Source organism: Eublepharis macularius, chromosome 7 (assembly GCF_028583425.1).
Source record: "Eublepharis macularius isolate TG4126 chromosome 7, MPM_Emac_v1.0, whole genome shotgun sequence".
Classification (NCBI taxonomy): Eukaryota; Metazoa; Chordata; class Lepidosauria; order Squamata; family Eublepharidae; genus Eublepharis; species Eublepharis macularius.
This window is the reverse complement of record NC_072796.1, coordinates 94842421-94869393: the sequence shown is the minus strand read 5'-3', so window position 1 is coordinate 94869393 and position 26973 is coordinate 94842421. Positions and strand designations below refer to the sequence as shown.

General features: G+C 40.9%; 1 protein-coding gene across 2 annotated transcripts in view; it reads left to right on the top strand.

Annotated features, from left to right (window-relative positions):
- Nucleotides 1-26973, top strand: part of ARFGEF1 (ADP ribosylation factor guanine nucleotide exchange factor 1) — a 108533-nt gene that overhangs the window by 40033 nt on the left and 41527 nt on the right. For both annotated transcript variants that reach the window (XR_008597401.1, XM_054984602.1), the window contains exons 5-17: nt 2921-3100; nt 3446-3725; nt 4377-4490; nt 5594-5769; nt 7572-7705; nt 11031-11265; nt 16162-16261; nt 16701-16840; nt 16928-17036; nt 17488-17689; nt 19403-19514; nt 22997-23202; nt 23287-23371. Coding sequence is in view for 1 of the 2 variants with exons in the window: in XM_054984602.1 (XP_054840577.1) it covers nt 2921-3100; nt 3446-3725; nt 4377-4490; nt 5594-5769; nt 7572-7705; nt 11031-11265; nt 16162-16261; nt 16701-16840; nt 16928-17036; nt 17488-17689; nt 19403-19514; nt 22997-23202; nt 23287-23371 (2073 nt within the window). In the remaining variant the exon portion in view is untranslated. The remainder of the gene's footprint in view (nt 1-2920; nt 3101-3445; nt 3726-4376; nt 4491-5593; nt 5770-7571; nt 7706-11030; nt 11266-16161; nt 16262-16700; nt 16841-16927; nt 17037-17487; nt 17690-19402; nt 19515-22996; nt 23203-23286; nt 23372-26973) is intronic.

The window sequence follows — 26973 nt, the reverse complement described above, 5'->3', positions numbered from 1 at the left end:
TGCAGTGCATACAATCAAAAACTGGAACTGAACGTATGCTGCCCTGAAAGAAATGTACTAGTATGAATTTAGAACATTCATCACATGCTAAAGATAATTGTTATGATTGGGGGAGGGGTGGGTGGAAACATCGAAACATATTTCGCAGTGAACAACAGTGGAATGAGGTTATGTTTTTTGATCTATGCCAAGAAAAGTAATGGTTACTATACTGCATATGAGCCACCAGAAAGAGAAGAGATCCGAGCTGATCTCTACAGTCATTTGCCTGGATGATGACAGAGCTGATTTCAGGTACGTGGTACAATTAAAGCTGACAGTACTGTTTTGTTTTGTTTTGTGACTCTAAGGCACTCAAGGTGGTGTACGTGCTTCCTTCCCTTCTGTATTATCCTCACAACAGCCCTGTGAGGCATGGTAGGCTGTATGTGACTGACCTAAGATCTAACTACTACACTAGCACAGTATGTGTTCAGAAGTGCCAGCCCTCTATGTGTTGTTGAAAAGGTCTTTGTAAAATTAGCAGTGCTGGATGTGAAAATCTCTCTAGAACTGGGCTGTAATCAGAAACCAGATATCAGTGGGGACTGTGCTTGCTGATAGAGGTGTGCAATCCAGGTTCATGAACCCCCAAAATAGCGGAATTTATGCCAGTCAGTATATTTCAGCTATGCCAGTTCACATAAAAGAACCCTGGATCCATGACAGGCAGCCAGACTCTGCCACAGGCAGCCACTGCAGGCAGTGACATGAATGGAGCCAGTCTGAGCTTTGCTTTGCAGCAGGAGAGCAGTGCAAGGCTGGGGGGCAAGAGAAGAGGCAGCAGGCAAAGTGGATTCCCATCCCATTTTCCACCCTTCCACCCCTGCCTGGGCTCCAACAGAGCCCTTCAAGCTGCTGCCAGCTGCCTTTTAAACTCTACCCACCCCCCTTGCTTGGGATTCTCTGGTTCGAAATTGGGATTCTCACATTTGACATTTGTTCCCTCACTGCATTTTGGTTCTGTGGACGTTGTATGGTTATGCTTGTAATAGAGTTTTAATGTTGAACTAGAGAATCCCAGGCAAGGAGGTGGGCCAAGCTGTGGAGTTTAGAAGCCTTGGGGGTGTTCCCCCATAGGAACTAATGAAGAGTGGCTGGGGGCAGCTTATTCAGGGGCCCATAAAATTGGATCCCAGGGTCCAATTCTCCTGAAAATTGGGGGGGGGGGTCTTTAGTGGACAGTCAGGAGTAAGTTACCTACAAATTTGGTGGAGTTTGCTTAAAAAAGGCCACCAGCCTCTTCTTGGCCATTATCCTCCATAGGAAATAATGGCTTGATAAATCCTGGATTCTCTAACCTGGAGCAGAGAATCTGACCTGAATTTCAGGGATACCGAACTTTTTTGGTATCACTGAAACCTATATCTGCATCACTCAGATTTTGATTCACACTCTTGCTGTCTAGAACCTTTAACCACTTTTGAAATGAATGTTACTGAGTTGTTTGGATGCTATTCTTGAACAAAATACCGGCATCCAATAATTATTTATCAAAGTTGCATGGTCAGTGGATCTGAGTTAAAAGTGGCTCTTAGTTGAAAGTTCTGTCCTTTCATTTATGAGCTAGAGTGATTTATTCCTTGCTTTGGCCATAGATCTCAATTTTTTAAAATCTGAAACATGCTACTTAACATTTAAGCTGTTTGTTTCTTTATTTAAATAGCTGTATTGTTTTTATTTTACAGGAAGAAAGAGATAGACCAAACAAGTATAAAACCCTTCATTATGATACTGCATTTCTTTTGAGAGAATTTTTTGTGTTTTAACTGGTGCATTATGACTAGAGTTCCCAGGTGCCCACAATCTCCCATGGATTCTTGCCTTGCTAGTGATGGGAGGGAGGAGGCAGGCTACCCAGAGATTGCCTATCAACAGCAGGTAGGCCAGGGAAATGGGCATGAACACACCCATGTCCCTGGTCAATGATGTCACTTCCAGTGCAAAAACTCTGTATTTTGAGCAGATTCCTAAAGAATTGGGCCCGGTGTGATGCTCTTGCTTCCATGTTGCACCAGAAGTGATGTCATCGACTGCATTGTGGAACATGTGACTCCTCTCCACCAGTTGCCAGGCAAGACCTGGCAAACCTAATTATCATCCTATTTAAATGTAACATGGCCATGAGTAAAACATCTCTAGAAATGGTCTTCACAGTTCCTGTCTCATTTAAAAATGGTTTCTTCACATGCTGGTCCAAAGGTATACAGAGTTAGCATGGCAGTAGTCTACATCCTGGGTAGATGCACTGCTGCAGTGTGGTAATTCAACACGAACGTTGGCAGAGTACACGGCAAACACCTTCAGATGAAATGGAAGTTGTGTGAAACAGAGGCACAGGTTACTGCTTCAGTTCTAGCCCATGCGAACTTTAAATCTGCTCTGAATGAGCAGGCCATTGATGCCTGAATGAAATGGTAGTGTGTGATTCATACCTACCCAAACATTTCAGTAGGGAAGTTGTTTTGTACTCTTAACATTTGAAAAGACTTTGTCAAGTATCTGGCCTTAGAAGAGTTGGCTTGTTTAATCATCCAGCCATGTGGAGAGCAAAGTTACCATCATTAACACTGTGATCTTTGAACCTTAGTTCTAAGCACCAGTTGACTCTAATATTTTAACAAGTATTTCAGTCAACATTTTAAGAAGGAAGAATTTCTTAACGGACTTTAAAAAGTAAATCAACCTAACATTTATATTTTATCTCTTTGTGGGGGGGGGGGGGAATGCAGCCTGTGTTTGTTTTGCTTTTGTTTTCTATGTTTGTATTTTCAGGGTGAGTGGAAGCTGTCCCCTCTTGGGCCTTCACATTTCTGTACAAACACCCAGAATATTTCAATACTTTGAATTGTTAATGACAGTAACTCTGACTTTGTTTTAGGCTCTACTCACAGCAGTAACATCTCAACATATAGAGATTCATGAAGGAACTGTGCTCCAAGCTGTAAGAACATGTTATAATATCTATCTTGCAAGCAAAAATCTCATAAATCAAACCACAGCCAAGGCTACTCTCACACAAATGCTGAATGTTATATTTGCACGTATGGAAAACCAAGCAGTGAGTACCTGTACACTTTGTACTAAGAATGACATCAGATGTTCCTTTACTTTGTGTTATTTGTGTTAAATGTTGCTTTGTGTTATTTTCACCTAGTCCTTTCATTTCACGTTACAATCACCGAAGAACATTCACAAGGGTTATTCTAAGATCCTTTAACCTGTGCACAATCCATGTGTGGTACGGCATTAAATAAAACTGAAGATTGGAAATGTTGGATACAGCCCTGAATTACATAACTAATAAATATGGAAATTGTTTTTGAAGCCGTATGACATATGCAAAGCAGTTGGAATATTTGCCCTGCATATATTATTTATTCAGACATATCCAATTTGTTCCCAGCTCCAGGAAGCTAAACAAATGGAGAAAGAAAGACATCGGCAGCAGCACCATCTACAACAGTCACCGTTAAGCCATCATGAGCCTGAATCACCTCAGCTGAGACATCTTTCAGAGCACACTGTTGATCAGCTATCCCAGGATCATGAAGGGGACTTGGACCACCACACAAATGAGGTGGACAAGAGTCTTCAGGAAGACACCGAAGCAGAAAATGGGTCTGATATTTCCAGTGTGGAAAATGAACAGACAGAAGCAGACCAAGCAACAGCAGCAGCAGAAAGTAATAATGGATGCTTTGGTTGTAAGAGGGTGGAAGAGAGTATAGTTTTGTCGTGTAAAGGGATGTTTATCTTTATTGCTTAAAAACATATGCAGGTCATTGACAGGCCTGGGTAACATGTTTTAAGTTACGTTGTAATCACAAGTGACATTTCTGCCAAGTTGCTCTCTTTCGATGTATTGTCGAAGGCTTTCACGGCCGGAGAACAATGGTTGTTGTGGGTTTTCCGGGCTGTATTGCCGTGGTCTTGGCATTGTAGTTCCTGACGTTTCGCCAGCAGCTGTGGCTGGCATCTTCAGAGGTGTAGCACCAAAAGACAGAGATCTCTCAGTGCCATTCACTGTGACACTGAGAGATCTCTGTCTTTTGGTGCTACACCTCTGAAGATGCCAGCCACAGCTGCTGGCGAAACGTCAGGAACTACAATGCCAAGACCACGGCAATACAGCCTGGAAAACCCACAACAACCATTGCTCTCTTTCCTTGGTTTTCTGTATGTAATAAATAACAAGTTGAATTTAATATACGAGTTACTGTTAATTATGAATTATTTACTTTTCTAGCCTAACAAATTACTAACTAGAAGTAAATATACACTTTTGATTACTGGAATGTAGTTTGAGTAATATGTTACTAATTTTTATTTTGTAGCTCTTTCTAAAGCAGATGCAGGGCACTGTGATGGAGAGAAACATCAGTGTGAAGAAACTGCCCAGGATGTTGTACAAAGTATAGTCCAAGATATGGTGAACATAGTAGTTGGAGGTAAGATAATTGCCTTAAAATAATTTGCTACAATGGGAAGGGTAATCTCTGGAAATCACAAGGGAGGATGTGATGATACCACTCTGAAGTATGTTCAGGAAGTGGGGCTATAAGCAAAATGATTATTTTTATCAGTCCCTTAGTTTAAAGTACTGTGCCATACTGAGTGAGTACCAATCTTTTTTTTTTTTAGTAGTTGCTGATTCCCCTTATCTGATGTATATGAAACAGTAGCTTATTAAAGGACTGCACAGTTGAAAACATTCAGAGTGTTGGGAGTTTTAATTCTGCTTCCTTCTCCTTATATTCCCTGTATGTACTATTTTCAGCTGGGCTGGCATTCATACTACTATTCAAACAAGTAGAAGTCAAGCTTCTGCTAACATTTAAAGGAATATTTTTAAATTAGTATTTGAGCTAATTTGTTGACCTATTTTGAATTATCAGGATTTGACAAATTATTTATATTTTTTCACTTCCCATTTTTCTTTTATGAGTGAGCTCTTCACAGCAGATTTTTCCTCTCAAGAAGCTTAATTAGACATTTTTTTAAAGAGAAGGGAAGATGTCCCCAACTGTTAGGTGCTATATCTGTTTAGAACTGAAAAAATCAATTGCCTAGACAGTTGTAACAAATAATATTAGAAGTTACAGTAATAATTCAGTAAAATAATATTATTAAGCCTACAGCTTCTCACCAAGCTGGATCATTCACCAAGCTAGTCATTCTGTTTCAGCTTCACCTACTTCACAGGATTGTCATAGAGATAAAATGGAAAGGGGAAAATGTTGTTAGGCTTCTTTGGGTCCTGATTGGGAGAAAAACAAACTATGAATATTTAAACAAATTGATCTGGTGAATGTGCTTTTCCCCTAGTCAAGTCTTTGCAAAACACCCTTTGTCCTGATGTTAATTTGATATTATAGTACTAAGTAGAATCTGATACGGTCTTAGGAACATTTGAAGCTGCGTCCTGCTTTTGGCAGTGCGCAGTAAACTGCTGAAGTCTTGTGCTTTGTTACATTTAATGCATTTTATTTCAAATGGTATTTCCAACTATTTTCAATATCATGTTTTTTATTGCATGCCATGGTTCTCCTAGATGTAGGAGAAAGAACTGCTGATAAGGGTATAACAGATGGGCCAGTTGGGACCTCAGAAGATGGTAGTGACAGTGAAAACATCCAGGCAAATGGAATTCCAGGAACACCCATTTCTGTTGTTTATACACCATCTTTACCTGATGACAGATTATCAGTATCTTCCAATGACACTCAGGTACAAGGATTTATGCTGTCCTAAAGTTGTCTAAACATACTTTCTTTTGAATACATTTGTAGAGAACTATAGATTTAAATCGTTTGGGACTATTTCACAGTATATTAAAGTTTATATTGTCCCTCATACATAAGTAAACTTGATTGAGGCAACAATTTCTGCCCCAAGGAGCAGATGCTTTAATTTTAATTATTTATGTAAATCAGTAGGACAAAAACTACTGATATGCCTTAGACTAGTGGCACCACTAAATAAAATTTAACTATGAAGTTGTCACAGTGCTTAAATGATACACTTCATTTCTATGGTTATTATAAGAATGTTATTATTTTACATATAATGGGCAACTGTTTTTCAAAAACCCTTCACAAATCTTGTATAACGGACTTCGTAGGGTTTTGCATAGGAGAATAAAATGTCCATAATGATTCCATAATCAACATTTACTAATTTAAAACCAGCTTATGCCAAGTGTATGTGTTATAGAATTAGCTGTTTTATTTCACCTGTACTTCTTAAATGCCATAATATTGTTACCAGCTTCAGAAAGTGTTAATTACATTCACACAGATAAGCAAAATATTCACAGTATCTTTGATAACATGTGTGAGCATGTGTGTGTGTAATTTGAAATATTTGTATCCTGCCTCTCCAGAATAACTCAAGGACTCACAAAAACCAAATTAAAATAACAAAATAGTTCATTTATTCATAGACTGCATTTCAACTAATAAATTCACAAAATGGTTCACAACACAATATACAGTGTAAAAATAGTGAAATACAATAGTAAGGCAGTAAAAATCAATAAAATACAGCAAAAATCAGTGTCTCCGTTTTTCAGTAGTGTCACTTTCCTTGCCACACCATTCTTCTTGATCTAACTCAAACGCCCTCCAGGAAAGGCAGGTTTTCAGACCCATTCAGAAGGCCTTAAGTGAAATGACTAGTCACAGTTGAGGGAAGGAATTTCCCAAGTCACAAGGCAACATCTACAAAAGCCCTCCCCTGGGTTCCAAGAGCCAAACCTCTCTGCTCAGACTGGAGGAAAAAAGGCAAACCTGAAGTCTGGGATTGGTTAATATGGGTGATGCTAGTATTTAATGTACTCTGGACCAATGTAAAATTGTGCACAACAAGCCAGCACCAAAATATCTCAGTCAAAGCCTTGCAAGCAAAGAGCAAGGAGAGAAGGGGCATTGTGGATTTATTCTGGGAGACTGTTCTGCAAGACAGGGGCCATCATCATGAAGGGGCAACCTTGCTCAAAAACCAGCCATACTTGGTGCTCAGCAAGAACTGTCTAGACAAGTTTATAGGCTAATCTAAGCTCATGAGCTTGTATACACAGCATATTGTTAGTGTTGATGACTAGTCAACAAGTCCAGGCTTGGGAAAACCCTGCACTTCTCTCCAGAGCATAAACCTCTCTCCCTTTTCTTAAAAGTTGTTAAGCGGTTCATTAGAATTGATATTAACAGCAGTTAAAGCAAAACATGGTTTGTCTTACCCCAGAAAAATGCTCTAAAATGTTTTCTGAGCCTGAATTGAGAGAATACCGTGTTAGCTTTAATAGAGTTACAGCAGGTCTACCAAACTTAACTCTTCTGCAGTGGGGAACAGAGAAACTCTCCAGGGAGCAGACGGGCTGCAAGGAAAGAGCAAACAGTCTGAAGACTTACTTTGATTTCCTAATAGCGGTTTAGAGGGAGTTAGTATTATATCTGCACCATTATATAGGGATTAAACAATATATACTTGCTTATGCTAAATGGAACACTGAAATCTGTTATGTTGTTTAGGAATCTGGAAATTCTTCAGGACCTACCCCTGGTGCTAAATTTTCCCATATTTTACAAAAGGATGCCTTCCTAGTATTCAGGTCACTGTGTAAACTTTCTATGAAGCCTCTGTCAGATGGACCACCTGATCCAAAGTAAGTTGACATTATTCTGTTGTGAAATGTGTCAGTAAAAATTTTATGTTATTTATTTTTATTTATGTTATTTATTTATTTATATATTCCACCTTTCTCACTGAGACTTAAGGTGGATTACATAATGTGAGATTAGTACAATTAGTGTTAGTGCAATTAGTGGCAAGGACAAGGGCACACATTTCCATACAGTGTCAAGAACATTTCCATAAACAATGTCATAGGTTAAATGATACAGTTTCAAGAACATTTCCATAAACAATGTCATGGGGTAAAAGAATATAAGTTTACAAAGATATAGTATTAGCAAGGATCCAGTATGGGGTTGAGGAATTGCTGAAACAGAACATGATCAATTGTAGGACTTATATTGAACAACAGTTTGGTGAGCCAGTTTGGTGTAGTGGTTAAGAGCGCGGGACTCTAATCTGGAGAGCCGGGTTTGATTCCCCACTCCTCCACTTGAAGTGGATGACCTTGGGCTAGTCACAGTTCTCTGGAGCTCTCTCAGCCCCACCCACCTAACAGGGTGTATGTTGTGGGGATAATGATAACATACTTTGTAAACCGCCCTGAGTGGGTATTAAGTTGTCCTGAATGGCAGTATATAAATCGAATGTTGTTGTTATTGTTGTTAAGCACAGGAAGGATATAGGAGTACATATTTAAAGCAGCAGATAATATGTAAGGCAACATAATGGTGAAATCCCTTTCCTACAATATCACCCTCTTAGCTGAGAAAAAAAGGCCTTTTTGAATAATTCAGTTTTACATTGTTTGCGGAAAGCCAGGAGAGTGGGGGCTCTTCTGACCTTCTCAGGCAGGCCGTTCCATAGGGTGGGGGCCACCACAGAGACAGGCTGCTGTTGATTTTGCCCATGTACAGGCTGGCATCTGCAAGAGACCCTGTTCAGATGAGCGAAGCTGCCGTGGAGGGACAGAAGGAGAGAGGCGGTCCCGTAGGCGTGCTGGACCAAAGCCCTGAAGGGCTTTGTATGTAATAACCATTACCTTGAACTGAGCACGGTAACTGATAGGTAGCCAATGGAGTGACTGTAGGATGGGAGTGATGTTCAAGCTCCTGCTCGCTCCTGATAATAGTCGAGCCTCAGCATTTTGCACCAATTGGAGCCTCCTAGTTAACTTAGATGGGAGACCAATGTATAATGCATTACAATAGCCAATTTTTGATGTTACCATAACATGGATCCAGGTGGCCAGGTTGGCCGTATTGAGATAAGAAGCCATTTTCCAGGCTAGAGTGAGATTGTAGTAAGTGTTTTTTGCAGCTGCTTTAACTTGTTTTTCTAGTAGTAGCGCTGGATCCAGTATAACCCCTAGGCTCTTAACCGAGAGTGCAAGGGTCAAACGAACTCCATCGAAGGTGGGGAGTACAATGTTTTTCAAGATCTCTGACTTCCAAACAGCATCACTTCAGTCTTGTCTGGGTTCAATTTTAATTTGTTATTTTTCAGCTATTTTACCACGGTTGTCAGGCAGCGATCTAAGATTTCTACTGCATCCTGTGGGGACCTGGATAGTGAGATACAGAGTTGGGTATCATCTGCATATTGATGACATCCAGCTCCATAGCTGCGAATGAGTTCTCCTAAAGGTTTTACGTAGAGGTTGAATAACATGGGAGATAAGATTGTGCCTTGCAGGAACCCACAAGATAATTCCCTTTCTGGAGATAGCTGATCTCCGATGGCAACCCTTTGAGTCCGTTCCATGAGAAACGATTTAAACCAGTCCAAGGCACATCCTTTGATGCCCACGTCTGTTTCTAAACGCCTCAACAGGATGGCATGTTCTACTGTGTCAAAGGCTACAGACAGATCCAGGAGGAGAAATAAGAAGGCATGGCCTTTGTCTATATTTAGACAGAGATCATCCACTAATGCTACTAGTGCTGTCTCTATCCCATGCCCTGGTTTGAATCCAGATTGGAAAGGGTCTAGAGTTGGTCAGCTACTGCTTTCTCGATCACTTTAGCCAGGAAGGGCAGATTAGGGACTGGACAATAATTGGCCACATCAGCTTTTTTCATTTTTTTTTCAAAATTTTCAATCTCACAGTTGCACTTCCTCTTTCTAGTTTTTTTAACCTTTAAAATGCATAGTCTAAAAACTCCATATTACTGCTGTCCACATTTCATGTTGAAAACAAAACTAGCTCAAGATTAACAAAACATGTGGAAAATTCTTGAGAATTTTCTGATGTGAAATCATTATTACATCTATGGAAGGCCCTTCAAAGACCATGAGGTAAAAGGATCAGGTGATAACATATTTCCCTTTAATAAATAGACTTTCTGTTCCCTATAATGGATTCTGCTGGTCATCTCCTGTTGAGTAATTAGTAGGTGACAATTGTTTGGAGGAAAAGCAGATTTTATGGATGAATACATCATCATCTCTGCTAGCTCATGGAAGAAAAATGATAGAAGTAATTGTTAATAAGAAATAAAATAGTAAAGAGTCCAGTAGCACCTTTAAGACTAACCAACTTTATTGTAGCATAAGCTTTTGAGAACCACAGCTCTCTTTGTCAGATGCACCTGCTTATGCTTAAATAAAGTTGGTTAGTCTTCATGGTGCTACTGGACTCTTTACTATTTTGCTACTACAGACTAAGACAGCTAACTCCTCTGGATTAATAAGAAATGATTGTTAATCTATTTGAACTATTTGTACTAATATATTTGTTAACATATTTGTCACCAGAAGTGACATAGGATAGCTGTATGAATCACCAGAAACAACATGGTTTTCTCCAGAAGTGATGTAGCAATGCAGACAACATGTTTTGTTTTGTTTTTAATTTTCCCACTGCTGCAGGCAAAGAAGGCTGCCATTGGGAGACCTCTAGCCATAGCAGGAAGCCTGACAACTCTAACTTGGCAAAAGAGCTACTTTCTTTAGAGAAAGTATACTTATGCAGGAGGAAAGCTTAAAACTTTGCTGACCGGAGTAGTAGAATACAAACCACTGAATTCCATGACTTAAGAAAATATACAGATGTGATATAGCTGATAAGATGCTCCATTTGTCAGCCATCTTTATATTCATATTGGTGTTTCCATGAATGGTATAAAATGACTCAGTTGCAATGTTATCTTATACAGATAATGGACACTCTCCAGGATACACATAATTTGACGCATGCTTGTGAAACTTTTTTCAAAGACACCAATTAAACTGCAGTGTTTCATCTCATACATTTGTATTCTCTTAAAGGGACAATAGGCAATATTATATTTGTAGCCTTTTTGAGAATGCCTGAAGTATCTACAGCTCAAATAACTATAACAATTTTTTCCTAGGTCCCATGAGTTGCGGTCAAAGATCCTTTCATTGCAGTTGCTGTTATCTATTCTGCAGAATGCAGGTCCTGTTTTTAGGACAAATGAAATGTTTATTAATGCCATTAAGCAGTACCTTTGTGTTGCATTGTCTAAAAATGGAGTCTCATCAGTTCCAGACGTATTTGAACTTTCACTATCTATATTCCTGACTCTGCTTTCAAATTTTAAAACACATCTGAAAATGCAAATTGAGGTAAGTTATCTTCAGTAGTTTGAATGCTTTTATTTAATTTTAATCACATATAATTCTGGGCTGCACATACTGCACTTAAGATCACCTATTGGAATGCAGATGTATAGGTCAGGATCTTGAAAAAGTAATTTTGTTCTGGTCTTAGTCTGATGGGACTTCCTTTAGCATGTCATTCTGAATAAAGTTAATGAATAGTTGTCTAACTACTACTGAGTATGAGCACAAATTACTGTTGTGTTCAAATAATAGAATTGTAACCTTTTGCAAACAACACCTTCCACGCCTTCTCCACCAGATGTCTTCATGTTTGGTTTCACGTTTAGGGCTACATGAATAGGGCCCAAGGCAGCGTGATCTATATGTAACCCCCAGAGTCCCCAGGGCCAGGTTCAATGTCTAGAGATATGTTTACAAATTCAAAATATAAATCCAATTTATTTAAATATAACAGAACACAACTATGAAAACATTCCCAAAGTTATCAATACTGGATCAGTAACCAGTGACCTCAGAGCAGCGTCCTACTCACAATCCCTTGGTAAAGTGTGCAGACAGTTTTGTGGATTTGGCCAGAGGCTATGCCTGGAAGCATGTCCCAAATATCCAGAAGGCCTTGCAACAGCAGGACTCCTTTTGTAAAGATGCTGTCTGAATCCTGGAGCTTGATTGTTGCCCTAGGAGCAGTTCCCCATTTCTCCTAGTAAGACAAAGTGGGGCAGCTCTGTACTAGGGTGTTGGTCTCAAGCAGTCAACCAGTTCAGCTGGCACCAATTCCTGCTCTTTGGTCTTCATTTCTTCAGCTCTTCCCAGATATTGCTGGTCTTCCAGGGAGGAGGGTTCAACTCTTCCCAGCTAGCAGTTTCAGCTGTATGACCTTCTTAGCTCCAAAGCTGGAAACAAGCTTTGGTTTCTAAAGAGCAGTAGCTTCAGCTGTTCTCTCTCCCAGCTAGCCTAGCCCTGTATTATAGCACCTCTCCTAGTCGTGGTGACCTCTTTTTTTTTAATACCTATGCCCCATGAGCCTTTGCTAAACATGCAAATTAATACAACCTTAGGTACAGCTCAGTTATCTGCTAGTTTGGTCTATCTATATATCTGCAGTCTATTAATCAGACCTAGGTCCTAGGCCCCAAACCCTTTTTTCAGTACAGGCTTACTTATATGCCTCAGGTTACAAAATAACATCTGCATGGGTTTATTTTTGTGTATGGAATCCCCTATGAAAATGTGAAGTCCAGATGAGAATGTCAGGTGAAATATAGTGGCAAGTATACAGTCCTGATTTCCCTACAGTGTGATTTAAATGACTGCATATAGCTTAAGATATATCTATACAATGAAGAAAACTGGTGGTAATTTTTCTTGAAGTCCCTACACTGAAACTAAATACTTAGATGTTCTAAATAACTAAGGCTAAGTTATTATGATACTGTGCCCCAAGCAAAGAAGAGGACTAAGGAATGCTACACAAGTTGCTATTAGAAAAAGGAATGTAGTGGGACTGGGGTGGTAGGATGGGGACCAGAAGGAGCTTGCAGTAACCAGCCAGTCAACACAATGGAAAAATTATTTTACAATTACTAAAGTAGTCATGAGGGCCTGAGCTTGAGTACAAGTATTATGGGGGGTGGGGTGGGGCTTGACCTTATCATCTAAGACCTTTTAACTCCAACTGGTGCCTCCAATTGTGTTTGAGAGGAAGGGGTAAAAACTGGCTGCAACAATTAGGCAATTAACAGTTTAACCAATTAAACGTTTTTGATCAATTAATGCTGTTTAATTTAGTGACAAGCCTTTTAAAAATATTCACTTTTTAGGTGTTCCTCCTGCTTTTGTTCCAAAGAGTTTTTTTTCTTTTCAGATCTATTGGTTTTTTTATATTCAAACTTATGCAGATGTACCAAGTGAAAATATATTCAATAGATGGATTAAGAATGCTTCAGTCAAATAATAGCCCTTAAAAAATAAGCCCCACTCTTGGGTCAAACGTTCATGACTTCGAAAAAATGCTGTTTCAAGGCACGAAATTACACTTCCAGACACATAAATTTATTCAGGGCTCATTTTGAGGGGGAACGCACAGGAATGCAGTTCCGGCAGTCCCCCCCCCCCACCTGTTCCCCCCACCCACCTGACTCTCAGGCATTTGGGGCCCATTTCAGTCTGGATTGGGGCCGAAACGGCCTGGATCGGGTGGTAGATCACTCTCCTGCTCATCAGTGGCCTGATCCTGACCATTTTGGGCCCCCTTTCAGCCATTTTCAGCCTTTTTTTGCCATTTTGGGCCCAATTTTGGCCCTGAATGGCCAGGATTGGGTCCAAAACAGCCAGAATAGGTGATGTCAGGGGGTGTGCCATATGCAAATCCATTATACTAATGACACTTCCGGTGATGGCAAGAGGCATGGCATGTGCTAATGAGTTATGCTAATGAGTTCCTCCAGCTCTTTTTCTACAAAATGACCCCCGAATTTATTAATACATTCTTACAATTAACAGTTTTTTATTTTCTGTTCTAGTAACTGTTCAGATTTTCATGTCTATATTCCTTGCACATTTTTCTCCATGTGGAATTCTGTAACAATACTTAACGAGGTAAATCCATAACAGAGGCACTTTTCTCCAGAAAAAGAGCATTTTGCATTGGGGAAGGCGTCTTCTGCTAGGGGAAACTGCCTCCACTAGCAGAACTGATCCATGGGATCTAACCCATAGATAAGGGGCTCAGTTCATAGCTATGAATTGTTTGCTTCCATATGCAGTCTTTAAATAAGAGCTGATACATATATTCTTTTAATAATGGAATACATGGAGCCAACCCCATTCTACCACCATAACTGTTCTAGACCAGTGGGAAAAGGTTATAGGCTGCCTTCTTCCACTGACCAGATGAGCATGGGTGCTGACTGAGACGTTACTCTGCCTTACGCTGTTTGTTTTCCAGTTCAATATCTTACCAGCTGAGCTGGGCACAAATTGTTTAGCATAAAGTTGCAGACTGATACCCCTTTTGCCCTCCCCACTTCCATTTGTTAACCTAAAATGCTCTCAAAACCAAAAAGACCATCTTTTCTGAAACTGCCATTCAGATGTATCTTTTCAATTTTGTGGGGAACGTGGTCTTCTTAGGAAGCTTTTTTCCTTTTGCCATCTCACAGCACCACTGGCAGGATTTACTAGGCTGATTTTTTAATTCAAAAACAGATGTCTACGGGACACAAGATGAGGGACGTGTATTTTTATATATCAAGGTCTTCAATCGCTACAATTGGCGAAAGTGGGGTTGAGCTGAAATATGCAGTTGCTGTCATTTGTGCCCTTAATGTAACCAGATTACTTGCTGTGACAGATAAAAAAAAAACTTCCCTCTGGCGTACCCCCCCTCCCCAGAAGTGGGGGGGTGCAATTTGAGTTGCTTTCTGGTAAATTCTATGATCATATGAAAAAGCATATGAACTCTATGAGGAGCTAATGAAAAAAATATAACATATGCTGGCAGATTTAGCCTATGAACACTGTGAAGAAAGATTTAGCAATTCGATTAAAGATTGCTGAGAGCAACGTGATAATATAACAGTGACATGCAAGTGCGTTGTAATTTTTTATTTTTCTTTCTTTAAATTGGTAACTTCGATGAATGAAATCATCATGATATTTAATTAGAGTTGCCAGGACATTTTATAGGATAATTTCCTGATTTATTTTTCTTTCTCTAAATTGTTAACTGCGATGAATGAAATTATGATAGTTAATTAGAGTTGCTAGGACATTTTATAGGATAATTTCCTGATTTATTGGAAGCATTGTATAAATTGCTATAGTAGAAATTTCAGGGGATGCTATATAAAAATGTGCTTAAATGTGTTGTGATTGTATGTAAGCTTGGTAGGGAGAGGTGAAGTAAATTTTTTATACAGAGGCCTATTCTGTTAATGAGTGTCCCATTGTTGTTTCATTATATACCTGTAAGTCTAACAAGTAAGAAGCTATAGATCATGGAGTCCCCTAATATTTAATCCAGGTATCATTATTGAATATTATAAAAATTCACCAAGCTGTTATACATACAAGTTTGTAGATCTCCAGCTATAATTTCAGCTCCCCTTCCCCCAACAATAGCTTTCCTTCACTGCATTGGAAATTGTTTTTGAAGTTCCTCAGGTTTAGAAAAGCAGCTTCCAGTGTGGTCATAAACAAAAGGAATTAGATTCTTGCTTAGAACTCAGTGCCATCCATTCACTTGTGGACTGTCATCTGTTTTTTTTAATGGACTTGTTGACTGTCACCTGTTTCTGTAAATTGGTATTGTAACTTGTGTGATGCAGTTGCTGTGTACTATATCTTCTCAAAATGATGCTTTCGTTTCTGCTGCTCAGAAATTAGTGTGTTCATCCTTTTCTTACAGGATTGCAGGCATGCTGTTTATTTTGTTTTTGTTTTACTTTTTCCAGTTATGCTTAGCAGGACTTCGAAATGCAATTCAATAGAGCTGGTAAAATAGTAATTGGAGTAAATACAATTACTGTTAAAGTCAGACTCAGTGACCCCCATGCCACCATATAATCATGAGCTACTCTATGAATCACTTCCCTTGAATTAAAATGTCACTGTGTAGCCATTGCATATGGTTGCCTGTGATTCTGATGAACAGAGTAGTTGATATTTTCATAGCATGAAAGCTCTAAACTTGTAAAAGTGGTAAGTTATGCTATGACTTGCTATAACTATTATGCTATGACTATGCTATGAATTGCTACGAGAATATTATTATTCCCCAAGATACAATCACTATCTGTCTGTAAAGTGTTACGTTGATCCATACAATGGATGTTTATATGAGTGAAATGTAAGAGCTTAGAAATAAGTTAACTTTCCTGCTTATACAATATTTTCTAGGTTTTCTTCAAAGAAATTTTTTTGTATATCTTGGAAACCTCCACTAGCTCTTTTGATCATAAATGGATGGTTATACAAACACTGACAAGGATATGCGCAGGTATTACTCCATTGGGCATTCTTACATGCTTAAAAACTTGTCTAGGATCACTTGCCCTCTACTAGCCCCCCCTTCTTTCCTAACCCACCCACATGGCAGGTTCTCCCACCACCTGGAGTCACAGCTGCCCACATTGCTGGCATGCTCTTTCCCCAATGGTGATGCTTTGTACACCATCCACATGCCCTTCTCCAGAAGCACTTGTCAGCATATGTATCTTGGAGCAGAGGTGACAAAGCATTCACAAAGGCAATGGAAGGGTGTGAGTACAGGCAATAGAGGAGATGTGTGAGTGGGGAGTCAGCAGCAGTGGGCCCCTTCAGAAGCCCTGGGTTCTGACATGTGCCCCACCCTGGGGTATGCGGATGTTGGCTGTGCTCAGAAGTGCTATACAAATGTTGCGACAAAAGCTCTTCATTGTATAATTTTGTTCTTACAGATGCCCAGAGTGTAGTGGACATCTATGTAAACTACGATTGTGACTTAAATGCTGCAAATATATTTGAAAGACTAGTTAATGATCTATCTAAGATTGCTCAAGGAAGGGGTAGCCAAGAACTTGGCATGACCAACATTCAGGTAGGAGTTATTATCACTCTTCTCATTAAGCTGTTCTAATTGTTGGATATTATCTCATTTCCTGTAAATGCATGTAACTTATTGCAGGAGCTAAGTTTGAGAAAGAAGGGACTGGAATGCTTGGTATCTATATTGAAGTGCATGGTGGAATGGAGTAAGGATCAGTATGTAAACCCCAACTCTCAGACAACCCTGGGTAAGTTGCTGCTCTGAAATTCTTGTTTCTTTATAAACGGTTGAAGCACTACAGCTGATATTCCAGAGTAACCTTATGCAGAATGAGTGCAGTTTTTTAGAGTTAATATTCATTTTTAGATTCATATTTTAGAAATGTGTTCATGTTATGATTCTCCATGTTACTTGGGTATACATTTTAAAAATGTTTATTAAGAACCGTAATTAGCATCTAGTAAAGAATCCAGTAGCACCTTTAAGACTAACTAACTTTATTGTAGCATAAGATTTCAAGAGCCACAGATCTCTTCGTCAGATGCATGTTAACTCTTTTGGATCTATGACCAATTGGCATCTAGTAATTGATAACTGTAATCCCTGTCCCCATTGTAACAAAAATGATACAACCATCCAGTAAATATATCATTAACCAATATAGAAAAAGTAACTCTCCTTTTGCTCTCCCTGTGCAGGACAAGAAAAACCTGCAGAACAAGACAGCAGTGAAACAAAACATCCCGACACAATTAACAGATATGGAAGCTTGAATTCCCTTGACTCCACAGCCTCATCAGGAATTGGAAGCTACAGCACACAAATGTCTGGTACTGACAACCCAGAGCAGTTTGAGGTCCTAAAGCAACAAAAAGAAATAATAGAGCAAGGAATAGATTTGTAAGTTTATTCATTTCACTCATGAGATGAATTCTCAGAATGCAGAGGCATTTTCTATTTATATCTCCCGTTTTTAATTCCTTAGCAGAATACCATAATTCCTATAAGCTTCACTGCAGTTATTGGTGCTGCACTTCCATAGCACTGTAAAGATTGCACTCTTGCGGCCCGTAGTCAGTGTGGTTACTCAGGAGTAAGTCCCATTGAATTAAGTGAGGTTTATTTTCTAGTAAATATGTGTAGGATTTTAACCACAGCCTGTCAGTAGTGTTCCCTCTGGTCCCAGTACTTTTCCCTCTGGTCCTTCCATGACTGAAAGTATGAGAACAGATTCAAATGCATGGAAAACAATTTATTGCACTTTTTCCTGGACTACCAGTGCAAGGATGCAACTCTGCTTAGGATTGCACTGAATAGTACTTTAAACTGCAGGGGAAGAGCATGCTTGAATGTACCTTAATGATGAAAGCTGTCTGAATAGGAAGTTAACATATGGAACAGAAGAAGTTAACCCTAGCCTCCTCCTTGCCAGGTTAGTTTACCATGCGCATAACAGATTTTATGCCAGGGAGCATTCAGATATGTGATCCCACCCCAACACCTGCAGTTTGTACCATACACTTTTCTAAATGTTTAAATTGGTTCTGAGTCTCCTGCCAGTACATCAGGTGAAGATGCTGTTGAGTTCAGATTAATTCTTTGAGAATTTTCTTTCATTCAGAGAGTCCCCTTCATTGAAATATGTTTGATTCATTCAAGATATTAGCAAACTTGTTCCGGAGACTGTCTACATCCATGTTCTGTATTAGACATTATATCCTTAAGGCAATGTTTTTAGGGTACCATCAATGGAATTCATTTAAATAAAGTTTGGCTAGTCTGGTTCTAATCAGTGAGGGAATCCTGTAATAAAGAAAGTTTTCTGCCTATGGAATTAGTGCAAGAAGCAGCTTCAGGGGAGAAAATCATTTGCATTCCACAGCAGTAAGGAGGCAGCCTCTGTCTAAGAATCTAAACTCACAACAGGTGGCTGTGCAACTGTTTTTGGTTAATGATAGCACAATCCAGTCACCCCACCTGCTGATCAGTCCTTTGACAGTAAGAGATTCTGAAGGGTGACTGCCCTTAAAAACATGGATCACAGCAACTACATTTTGGAGTGTGCATAAGTTACTGTTTTTGTCAGTATTCCTTTCCATATTAGACTATTGTGAGAAATGAAGTACATTGGAATTAGGTGAAAAACTCTGGCATATATATTTCACAGATGACCATGGATTCAAATGGAACAGAAACACCACTAAAGTTATTTCAATAATCCTGCCAAAGAGAGAAAGCATGATAATACTAGATGGGGATTTGGAAGGTCCAGTGGTGTGAAATTTTAATAAATACCAGAATAAAGAAATAATTATGAGTGATAATAAGTCATCCTATAGTGAAAAATTTACCCTGAAGCCCTATATATTTATACCATTTCCTGCAAATTCTGTCTCCACAAATACATTTAAACGTTTTAACAGTAAGGACATTTAAATGTATGTTTAAAAATACAAGTTGATAAGCTGTTGCAGTAGGGTTTTTCATTTGGCATATATAGATTTTGAAATTGGAGTGGTTATGGTGCTGGCTTATGAACGCCCCTCTTTATGCTAATATATGTGTTGTATATGTGATTTTCTGTGCTTAATTAACATAAGATTTAACATACAGATTTAATAAGAAACCAAAGAGAGGAATTCAATACCTGCAAGAGCAAGGGATGCTTGGTACTACTCCTGAAGATATTGCTCAGTTCTTGCATCAAGAAGAAAGATTAGACTCGGTAATATGCTAATTTTCAAAATACTGAATATCTGTGCTTATTTTATTCACTGATTCCAGTTTAGTATGAGAGCAGCCACACTGGATCAGACCAATGGTTCATCTAGTCCAACGTTCTATTTGCACAGTGGCCATTTATATGCCCCCAAAAGGCCTACTAACAGAGCACGGAGGTCAGTGCATCCCCCTGGTGTTGCCCCACCCTCCAGCACTGGTATTTGGAGGGTTAATGCCTTGGAACATAGAAGTTCCTTTTAGTCATAAGTCGCAAGCACTGCCAAATCTGTCCTCCATGAACTTGCTTAAACTTCATTTAAAGCCAACTAAACTAGTGGCCATAACCACAGCTGCTAGCAGTGATTTCCATGGGTTGCCTTTTGTCTGTCTTGAAGCTACTTCATTGGGTGGCTGTGAGTTCTACTACTTTGGGAGTGGAAGAAAGTCTCTATTCATTTTCTCTCCTTCATGCATCATGCATAATATATAAACTACTTTTCATCTTTTCATCTAATCTATAAAGCCCCAAATTCCTTTCCTCATAGGCAGGGGCAGCGCAAGGGTTTGCGGCGCTCATAGCCGGCCGGGCACCCTCCCCACGCGCACGCAAGCGCGTGTGCACTGGCCTGCGTGATGACGTCACATGTGATGTCATCATGGGAGTGTGCCGCCGCCGGCCTGATCGCTGTGGCGGGCGGCCTCCGAGCTCTCCCGCTCAGTTGCCTGCGCCGCCGCAGATGCGTGCCCGCGGTGGCTGCGCCCGGCCAGGGGCTTGTGCTGGCGGCGGTGCGGGGCAGGAGGGATACGCGGCGGCTGCTTTGTGGCGCACGTTCCCCCACCCCCCCGCGCCTCCTCCGGCGCTCCCTCCCCCGCGCCTGAGGCCACCATCTACTTAGCCTCAATGGACGCGCCAGCCCTTCTCATAGGATAGGGAGAGTTCTCCGAGCACTTGATCATTTGGGTTTTCCTTTTCTGCACTTCAATAACCTTTCTGTGATACAGAGATCAGAAATGTATGAAGTATTTCAAATATAGTCACACCATAGATTTATACAAGGACATTACAATATATGTTCCTTTCCTAATAATCTCTGGAATAGAAATTTCCCTTTTCACTGCTGCCAAGCACCGATTCAGTATTTTTATTGAGCTGTCCATGACATTTCTGGCTTCTCTTTGTAACCTCTTCCAGAGCCACCGACTTTCTGTTCTCTGAAGTTTTGAGTATAAACACTTCTGCCTATTGGATGAACGCTTCATGTATCTGATAAAGTCAGATCTGACTCACAACAGCTTATGCTGGAATAAATTTTATTAGTCTTCAAGGTGTCGCTGTACTCCTGTTTTACTTTCTTTCCAGGACAGTCACTGCTAGTTCAGAGGCCATCAGCATGTATTTAAAAGTAGGATTTTTCACTCCAGTGTACCTCACTATGGTTACATTGAGAATATCTTCTGCCAAATTATTGTCTGCACACCCAGTTTGGAGAAGCTTTGAGAACTAGACTGATTACTAAGCTTATATTCCTGCTGTAAAATTGAGAGCAGAAATAAGTGCTTTTGGCTACAGTCCAAAGAGCTCATTTAGGTACCTGTAATGGCTTCGGTGGGATTTGCAATATTTTTGCTTTAAACTGCAACACCCCCACCCCCAGCCCACTTTGTCTGACTGATACTCAGAAACATGTTTGAATTGCAAAAGTGGTTTGTTATATGGAGCAGTAGTCTGCTGTTTTAAGAACACTCCTACTAATAGTATGGGACACCCACTTTCCACATAGCTTAGTTCCTTCTTGTGGTTATGAAGAAACAATGGAAAAATAATCCCATTTCAATCATACTAAGCAATTCATTATAAATACTAGTAAGTTTCCCTGGTCCCTTACTGTATTTTCTATACTTGGATTTAAAATTAAGTTTACTTGATTTACAGTGAAATCCTAAGCAGAGATACTCCAATCTAAGCCCATTGAAATCAATAGACTAGAGCAACTCTGTTTAGGATTTCACTGTTTGTTTCCTGTCCTGTTTTAAGGGCTTGAAGTTGGTTAATAGTACCTTAAAACTAAAAGCATAATATATATATATATAAAATGATGACTTCAAGAGAATCCCGATTTGTCTTCCAACAAAACAGGTAAATCAATCCACATTTTCAGCATCATCTCATCCCCACTAAATATTCTTTTTGGACATAGATTGTCTAACAGTATTTACTATAGAACTTGGAATCCAATAAAAATGTTTTTCCTTGATTGCCTTCTCATATTCTGAAGATTCCAACAAATCCAAAATACTCTGTTTGCATTTTTAAATAATGCTATTACACAATAGACAGTTGAGTGATCTTTTGTAGGCAAATGTGTGAAATAAAAGGGCTTACACTGTGACTTTGCCTTGGATTGCACTAAGTCTGCTGTTTTAAGATTCTAACTTTAACAGGAAAAAGCAGAGTTATGTATAACTGCTCCAGCCTCAGCTGTCTCAGCAAGAGAGAGTAGCTCAGGAAAGGAGGTGTTATAAGACCAAGGGAGAAGACCTGGCCTGCTTGGTTATAAGTGGAAGCATAGCTGATGAATAAAATAGACGCCAGCTAAGTCACAGGAGAAGTAATTAGTACAAGGCCTAGATGGACATATATAGGGTGATGCATATTCTATGAGTATGATATGACAGCACAGAAATTGCTTTGGCTTGGAATGCAGCATTCAGAGAAAGTGAAATTTTGTGTAAGGCTGAGGATATCTCAGAAGGCAAAGGAGGAGGCTGATCAGGGCTTGTAATGCTGAGGTGGGACTTCATAGCACTTGGCCCCCTTGATAACTAGTATAAACAGAATAAATTACCCACAATTTGAATAATTTATAAAGTGGGTACGGAATTCTGCTTTCCTTTGTGCATGATCAGTTTTAAAGATATTCCGAGTGAAGTCTTGCCACCTTTTTTTTTTCTTTTTTTTTGGTAGAAGGATTGGGAATTAAAGATTTAGTAAGTTTGGAAGAGGGGTGTCTATCATGAAAAGTGAGAAAATGATCTTTTAAGCATGTATGATCTTGTGCTATCTAGCATTTTCAGTGATTAGGAAGCAAAAACTAGGCATTGGATACTACATCTTTTGAGTGGAACGATTAATAGAATGAAATACCCACAAACAACTGAAAAGGAAAGTGGGTGCAGTGAACTTTTGGAGAATACAGGAAAGGAGGAAAGTGGTCTCTTGAGACAGTGTGGCAGTAAGCCATTGCTTGTTGTCCTCATGAAATGGAAGGCAGGTTCTTTGCCCTGTCATGTTTCTCATTGGCGCTAATAATCTCCCTAGAAATTCTTAGATGGCACTAATCAACAATCAACACCAATAAAAGAATATCTTAGTGCATTTTGTTAAGATTGAAAAATGAAGTATGTTTTAATCACTCTTCCTTATCTGTATTATAAATGTGAGTGTTGAAATGGTCTGGAACTCACTGTCTTTATTTTTTGATTTAGACTCAAGTTGGGGAGTTCCTGGGAGACAATGATAAATTTAACAAGGAAGTTATGTATGCTTACGTGGATCAACATGACTTTTCAGCAAAGGATTTTGTTTCAGCCCTGCGCATGTTTTTGGAAGGGTTCCGTCTTCCAGGGGAGGCTCAGAAAATTGATCGATTAATGGAAAAGTTTGCTGCTAGATATTTAGAGTGCAACCAAGGGTGAGCAGATTTCTCTAAGCTTTATATATCTGTGAAATTTGTTAATGGGGAAAAATTGACAATATATTTTTGTTGTTGTTTCAGGCAAACTCTCTTTGCTAGTGCAGACACGGCATACGTCTTGGCTTATTCAATTATCATGTTGACAACAGACCTCCACAGCCCACAGGTATATTACTCATAGCCTTTGGATGCCAAATATTCTATTGTAAAAAGCTTAAATCTGTGCACTGTTTTAGTATAGTTTAATGCACAGTGTGAATTCTTTTTTTGTTTTGTTTTGGTTTTTCCCTGTCTTTTTTTGTCAGGTCACAAAGGGTACTTCCAGGCTGACAGTCTTGTCGAATTTTAATCTTATTTTTGTTCTTCCCGTTCTTGGTTCCAGCTTGTGCTTTCATCTTCATGCCTCTTTAAATTGCAGATTTATGTTTTTGTTGGTACTTCTTAATGTAGTTTTCTAATATATATATATATATGTATATATATATATATATATATATATATATATATATTATTTATTTATTTATTTATTTGCAAAATTTATATGCTGCCCTTTTGCCCAGGCAGGGCCATCAAGGCAGCTAAAAGTTAAAACTAGTCATAAAAACTATTCATAAAAACACACATTAAAAGCACATAAAACAGCAATTAAAACATAGGGCAGGAAGGAGGGATCATTAGAGGTATGCCAGACAAAAGAAAAAGTCTTCACTTGCTAGCGTAAGATAGTGACAGAAGGGGACAGATGAATATCGTTGGGGAGGGAGTTTCATAGTTTTGATGTCCCAGTTTGGATTGCGACCTGCTTAATCTCAGAAAGTGGGAGCACCCAAAGCAGAGCCTCAGAATTAGTCAGTTTGTGTGGGAATAGGAAATCCTTCAGGTATGCTGGTCCCAAGCCTTATAGGGCTTTAAAAGTGAACACAAGCATTTTGAATTTGCCTCAGAAACAAATTGGGGGGCAGTGTAGATGGGCCAAGACTGGAGTGATATGGTCCCCAGAACCCATTTCAGTCAGCATTGTGGCTGCAGCATTCTGTACCAATTAAAGTTTCTGAGTACTTTCAAGGGCAGTCCCACACAGACTGCATTGCAGTAATGAAATCTAGATGTTATCAGGGTGTGAGCGCCCGCTCCAGCCCCCGTGCCGCTCCCGCCTTCCGCCGTCGCGCTCCAGTAGGGGGCGGCTCCCTCGGCCTCAGATATGGGTGAGAGGTGGGGGTTCAAGGCACCCGGCTTCCACCGTCTCTCCCTGCTGAGCTCTGGCTTCTGAGTTCACCCTCTCTCTCTCTCGGCTCTCTCTTCCAGTCGCTCCAGCCACTTCCTCCTCGGCGTCTTGGGAGCCGCCCTCTTATAGCTTCCTCCCCACCACCTCCACCAATCCTGCCATCCCCCACCCTTCCGTGTCCCAGCTAGCAGCCCTGGTTCACCTCCTCCCCTGTCTTCCTTCCCCTGGGGCCAATCCCGCTGGGTTTCCCCGCCTCCGAATTCCCTCCCCCGCCCTGGCCCTCCCCTGACGGGCTCAGGTGCGTCTGGTTGCGTTTGCCGCTGTGGCTCCGGTCCCCGTGGCTCGAGGCTCGCCGCCGGGGCCCGGGCCGCGGCCTCCTCTGTCGCCGGGGCCGGCGTTTTTGGCGCGGCCTCCCCCACCGCCGCGGCTGTCCTCGCCGCGGCCGGTGCCTTCACCGCGGCCTCCGCCGCCGCCACGGCTGGCCTCCTCGCTGCGGCCGGCGCCTTCGCCCCCATCTTTGGTGGTGCGGGGGGGCCCTCCGCGGGGCTGGGTCTCGCTCCCCCCTGCGCCGCCAGCCAGGTAAGGGGGTGGGGGCCGGGGGGCCAGGGGAGGGGGTGGCCCTCCCGGCTGGAGGGTGGCATCCCCAACCCCGGGGCCGAGTCCGGCGGCGCCGGACACAGGGCATGCACCACAGGAGCTAGATCCTTTCTGTCTAGGAAAAACCATAGCTGGCTAACCAATCAAAGCGGTTAAAAGGTACTTGTAACTGCAGCTGCCACCTGATTATCCAACAGTAGACCCAGGTCCAGGAACATGCCCAAGAGGAATGCCACCAGAACACGTAACACCTTAAATCCTGGGTCAGGCCTTCCACTTCCCAATAGCACTTTTGTCTTGTTGGGATTAAGCTTCCGTTTATTAGTCTGCACCCACCCCCAACCTGCCACCAGGCTCTGGTTCAGGGTTTCTATAGGCTTCCTGGGATCCAGTGGTAGCATGAGATGGAGCTGAGAGTCACCCTCATATTGGTGATAGCCCAGCCCAGATCTCTAGATGACCTTGTCCAGTGGTTTCATGTAGATGTTGAATAGCATGAGGGACAAGATGGACCCTTGTGGGGACCCCAGAGGCCAAGGAACTGTACAGCAGTCCCCTTGCATCTTCCAAGTAGGACTGAAACTACTGCAAAACTATCTCTCTGTTCCACCTCCAAAACACAGTCTAGGACATAAATGATATTGAAAACTGCTGAGCAGTACAAGAGAATCAGCTGATCTTCCAGTGCAGGTAATCACCAGGACAATCAAGGCTGTTTCAGTCCTAAAGCCTGGCCTGAAACAAGACGGGAAAAACAGTGAGAAGAAAAGAATACTGTAAGATAGCGTAAGGGAGAAGGCAGGTTTGGGCTGCGCTGAAAGTAGTCAGAATTCATAAAATAACTAGGTGAGTTGGTGTGCTGGGTTCGCTGACTGAATAAGAAAGGCTGATAATGAAAAGGAAAGTACAGAGTAGAAAGTGGTCACTGAAACAGCATATGGCATCTATGAAGCCAATCACTCAATTACTTGTTTCTTTAAGTACAGTGCAGATACTGTCAGTTGATGGAGTATAGATTGTCCCAGTTTCTTGTGTGATTTCTCTGAAGTAGACTGCACCATTTTTAATATTGTTAATGCTTTTTCATTTAGCTACATACAATCAGTCTCATTATGTTGCTTTCCATTGTGACTTGAATTGCATTCAAAGCAGAGATTCCTGCAGTTACTGATGACTATATTTTAACTCTTAGCCAGTTGAAAGATGGAATGTATTTCAATTGCTGTTACTCATAGCCATCTTGGAGTTTGTTTAGCTCCATTTCTGAAGGTAGAGTCTGTCATATACACTATGAATAATTCCTAATTGCTCTTATTCTGAATATATATATATAATATGTACGTATGTCAGCCATTATTTGTGTTACCCAGTTATTTTATATTGGCATCTAATTGACCTGGAAGTCACATGTAAGGGAATCCACACTGCAAGTCACTCAGGTTTATCAAAACTTGTGGTGTAGCTATGACCTGCTCCGGACTTGAGGTGGATGCCATCCTTCCTATCTGAGAGAGGGCCAGGGGCTGCTCATCCCTGCACCAGGATCACCATCGACCCGGCACCGACTCCACCCTTGCAGGCCTACCTACCCAGCTCAGGAGAGGCCAGGGAGGCCGCAGGATGAGCAGCTGACAAAGAAGGAGACCAGGCAGGAGGTGTTGCTTCTTGCAACACTGAGCCAGGGATGCTGGGGTCCTGCCCTCGCCCACCCAGGGCAAAGTGTGGGAGGCAGAGGCCAGCCAGCTAGTGGAGCGGCAGCCTCAGAACAGCAGGCCCAGGGTCCTTGGTCAGGTAGAGCCACTCAACACTTGACTGACACGGAGGCAACCACAGTGTGGCACCAAGTATGGCAACAACAATAACAAAGTATGTTGCTGTTATCCCCACAACAAAACACCCTGCGAGGTGGGTGGTGGGGCTGAGAGAGCTTCAGAGAGCCGTGACTA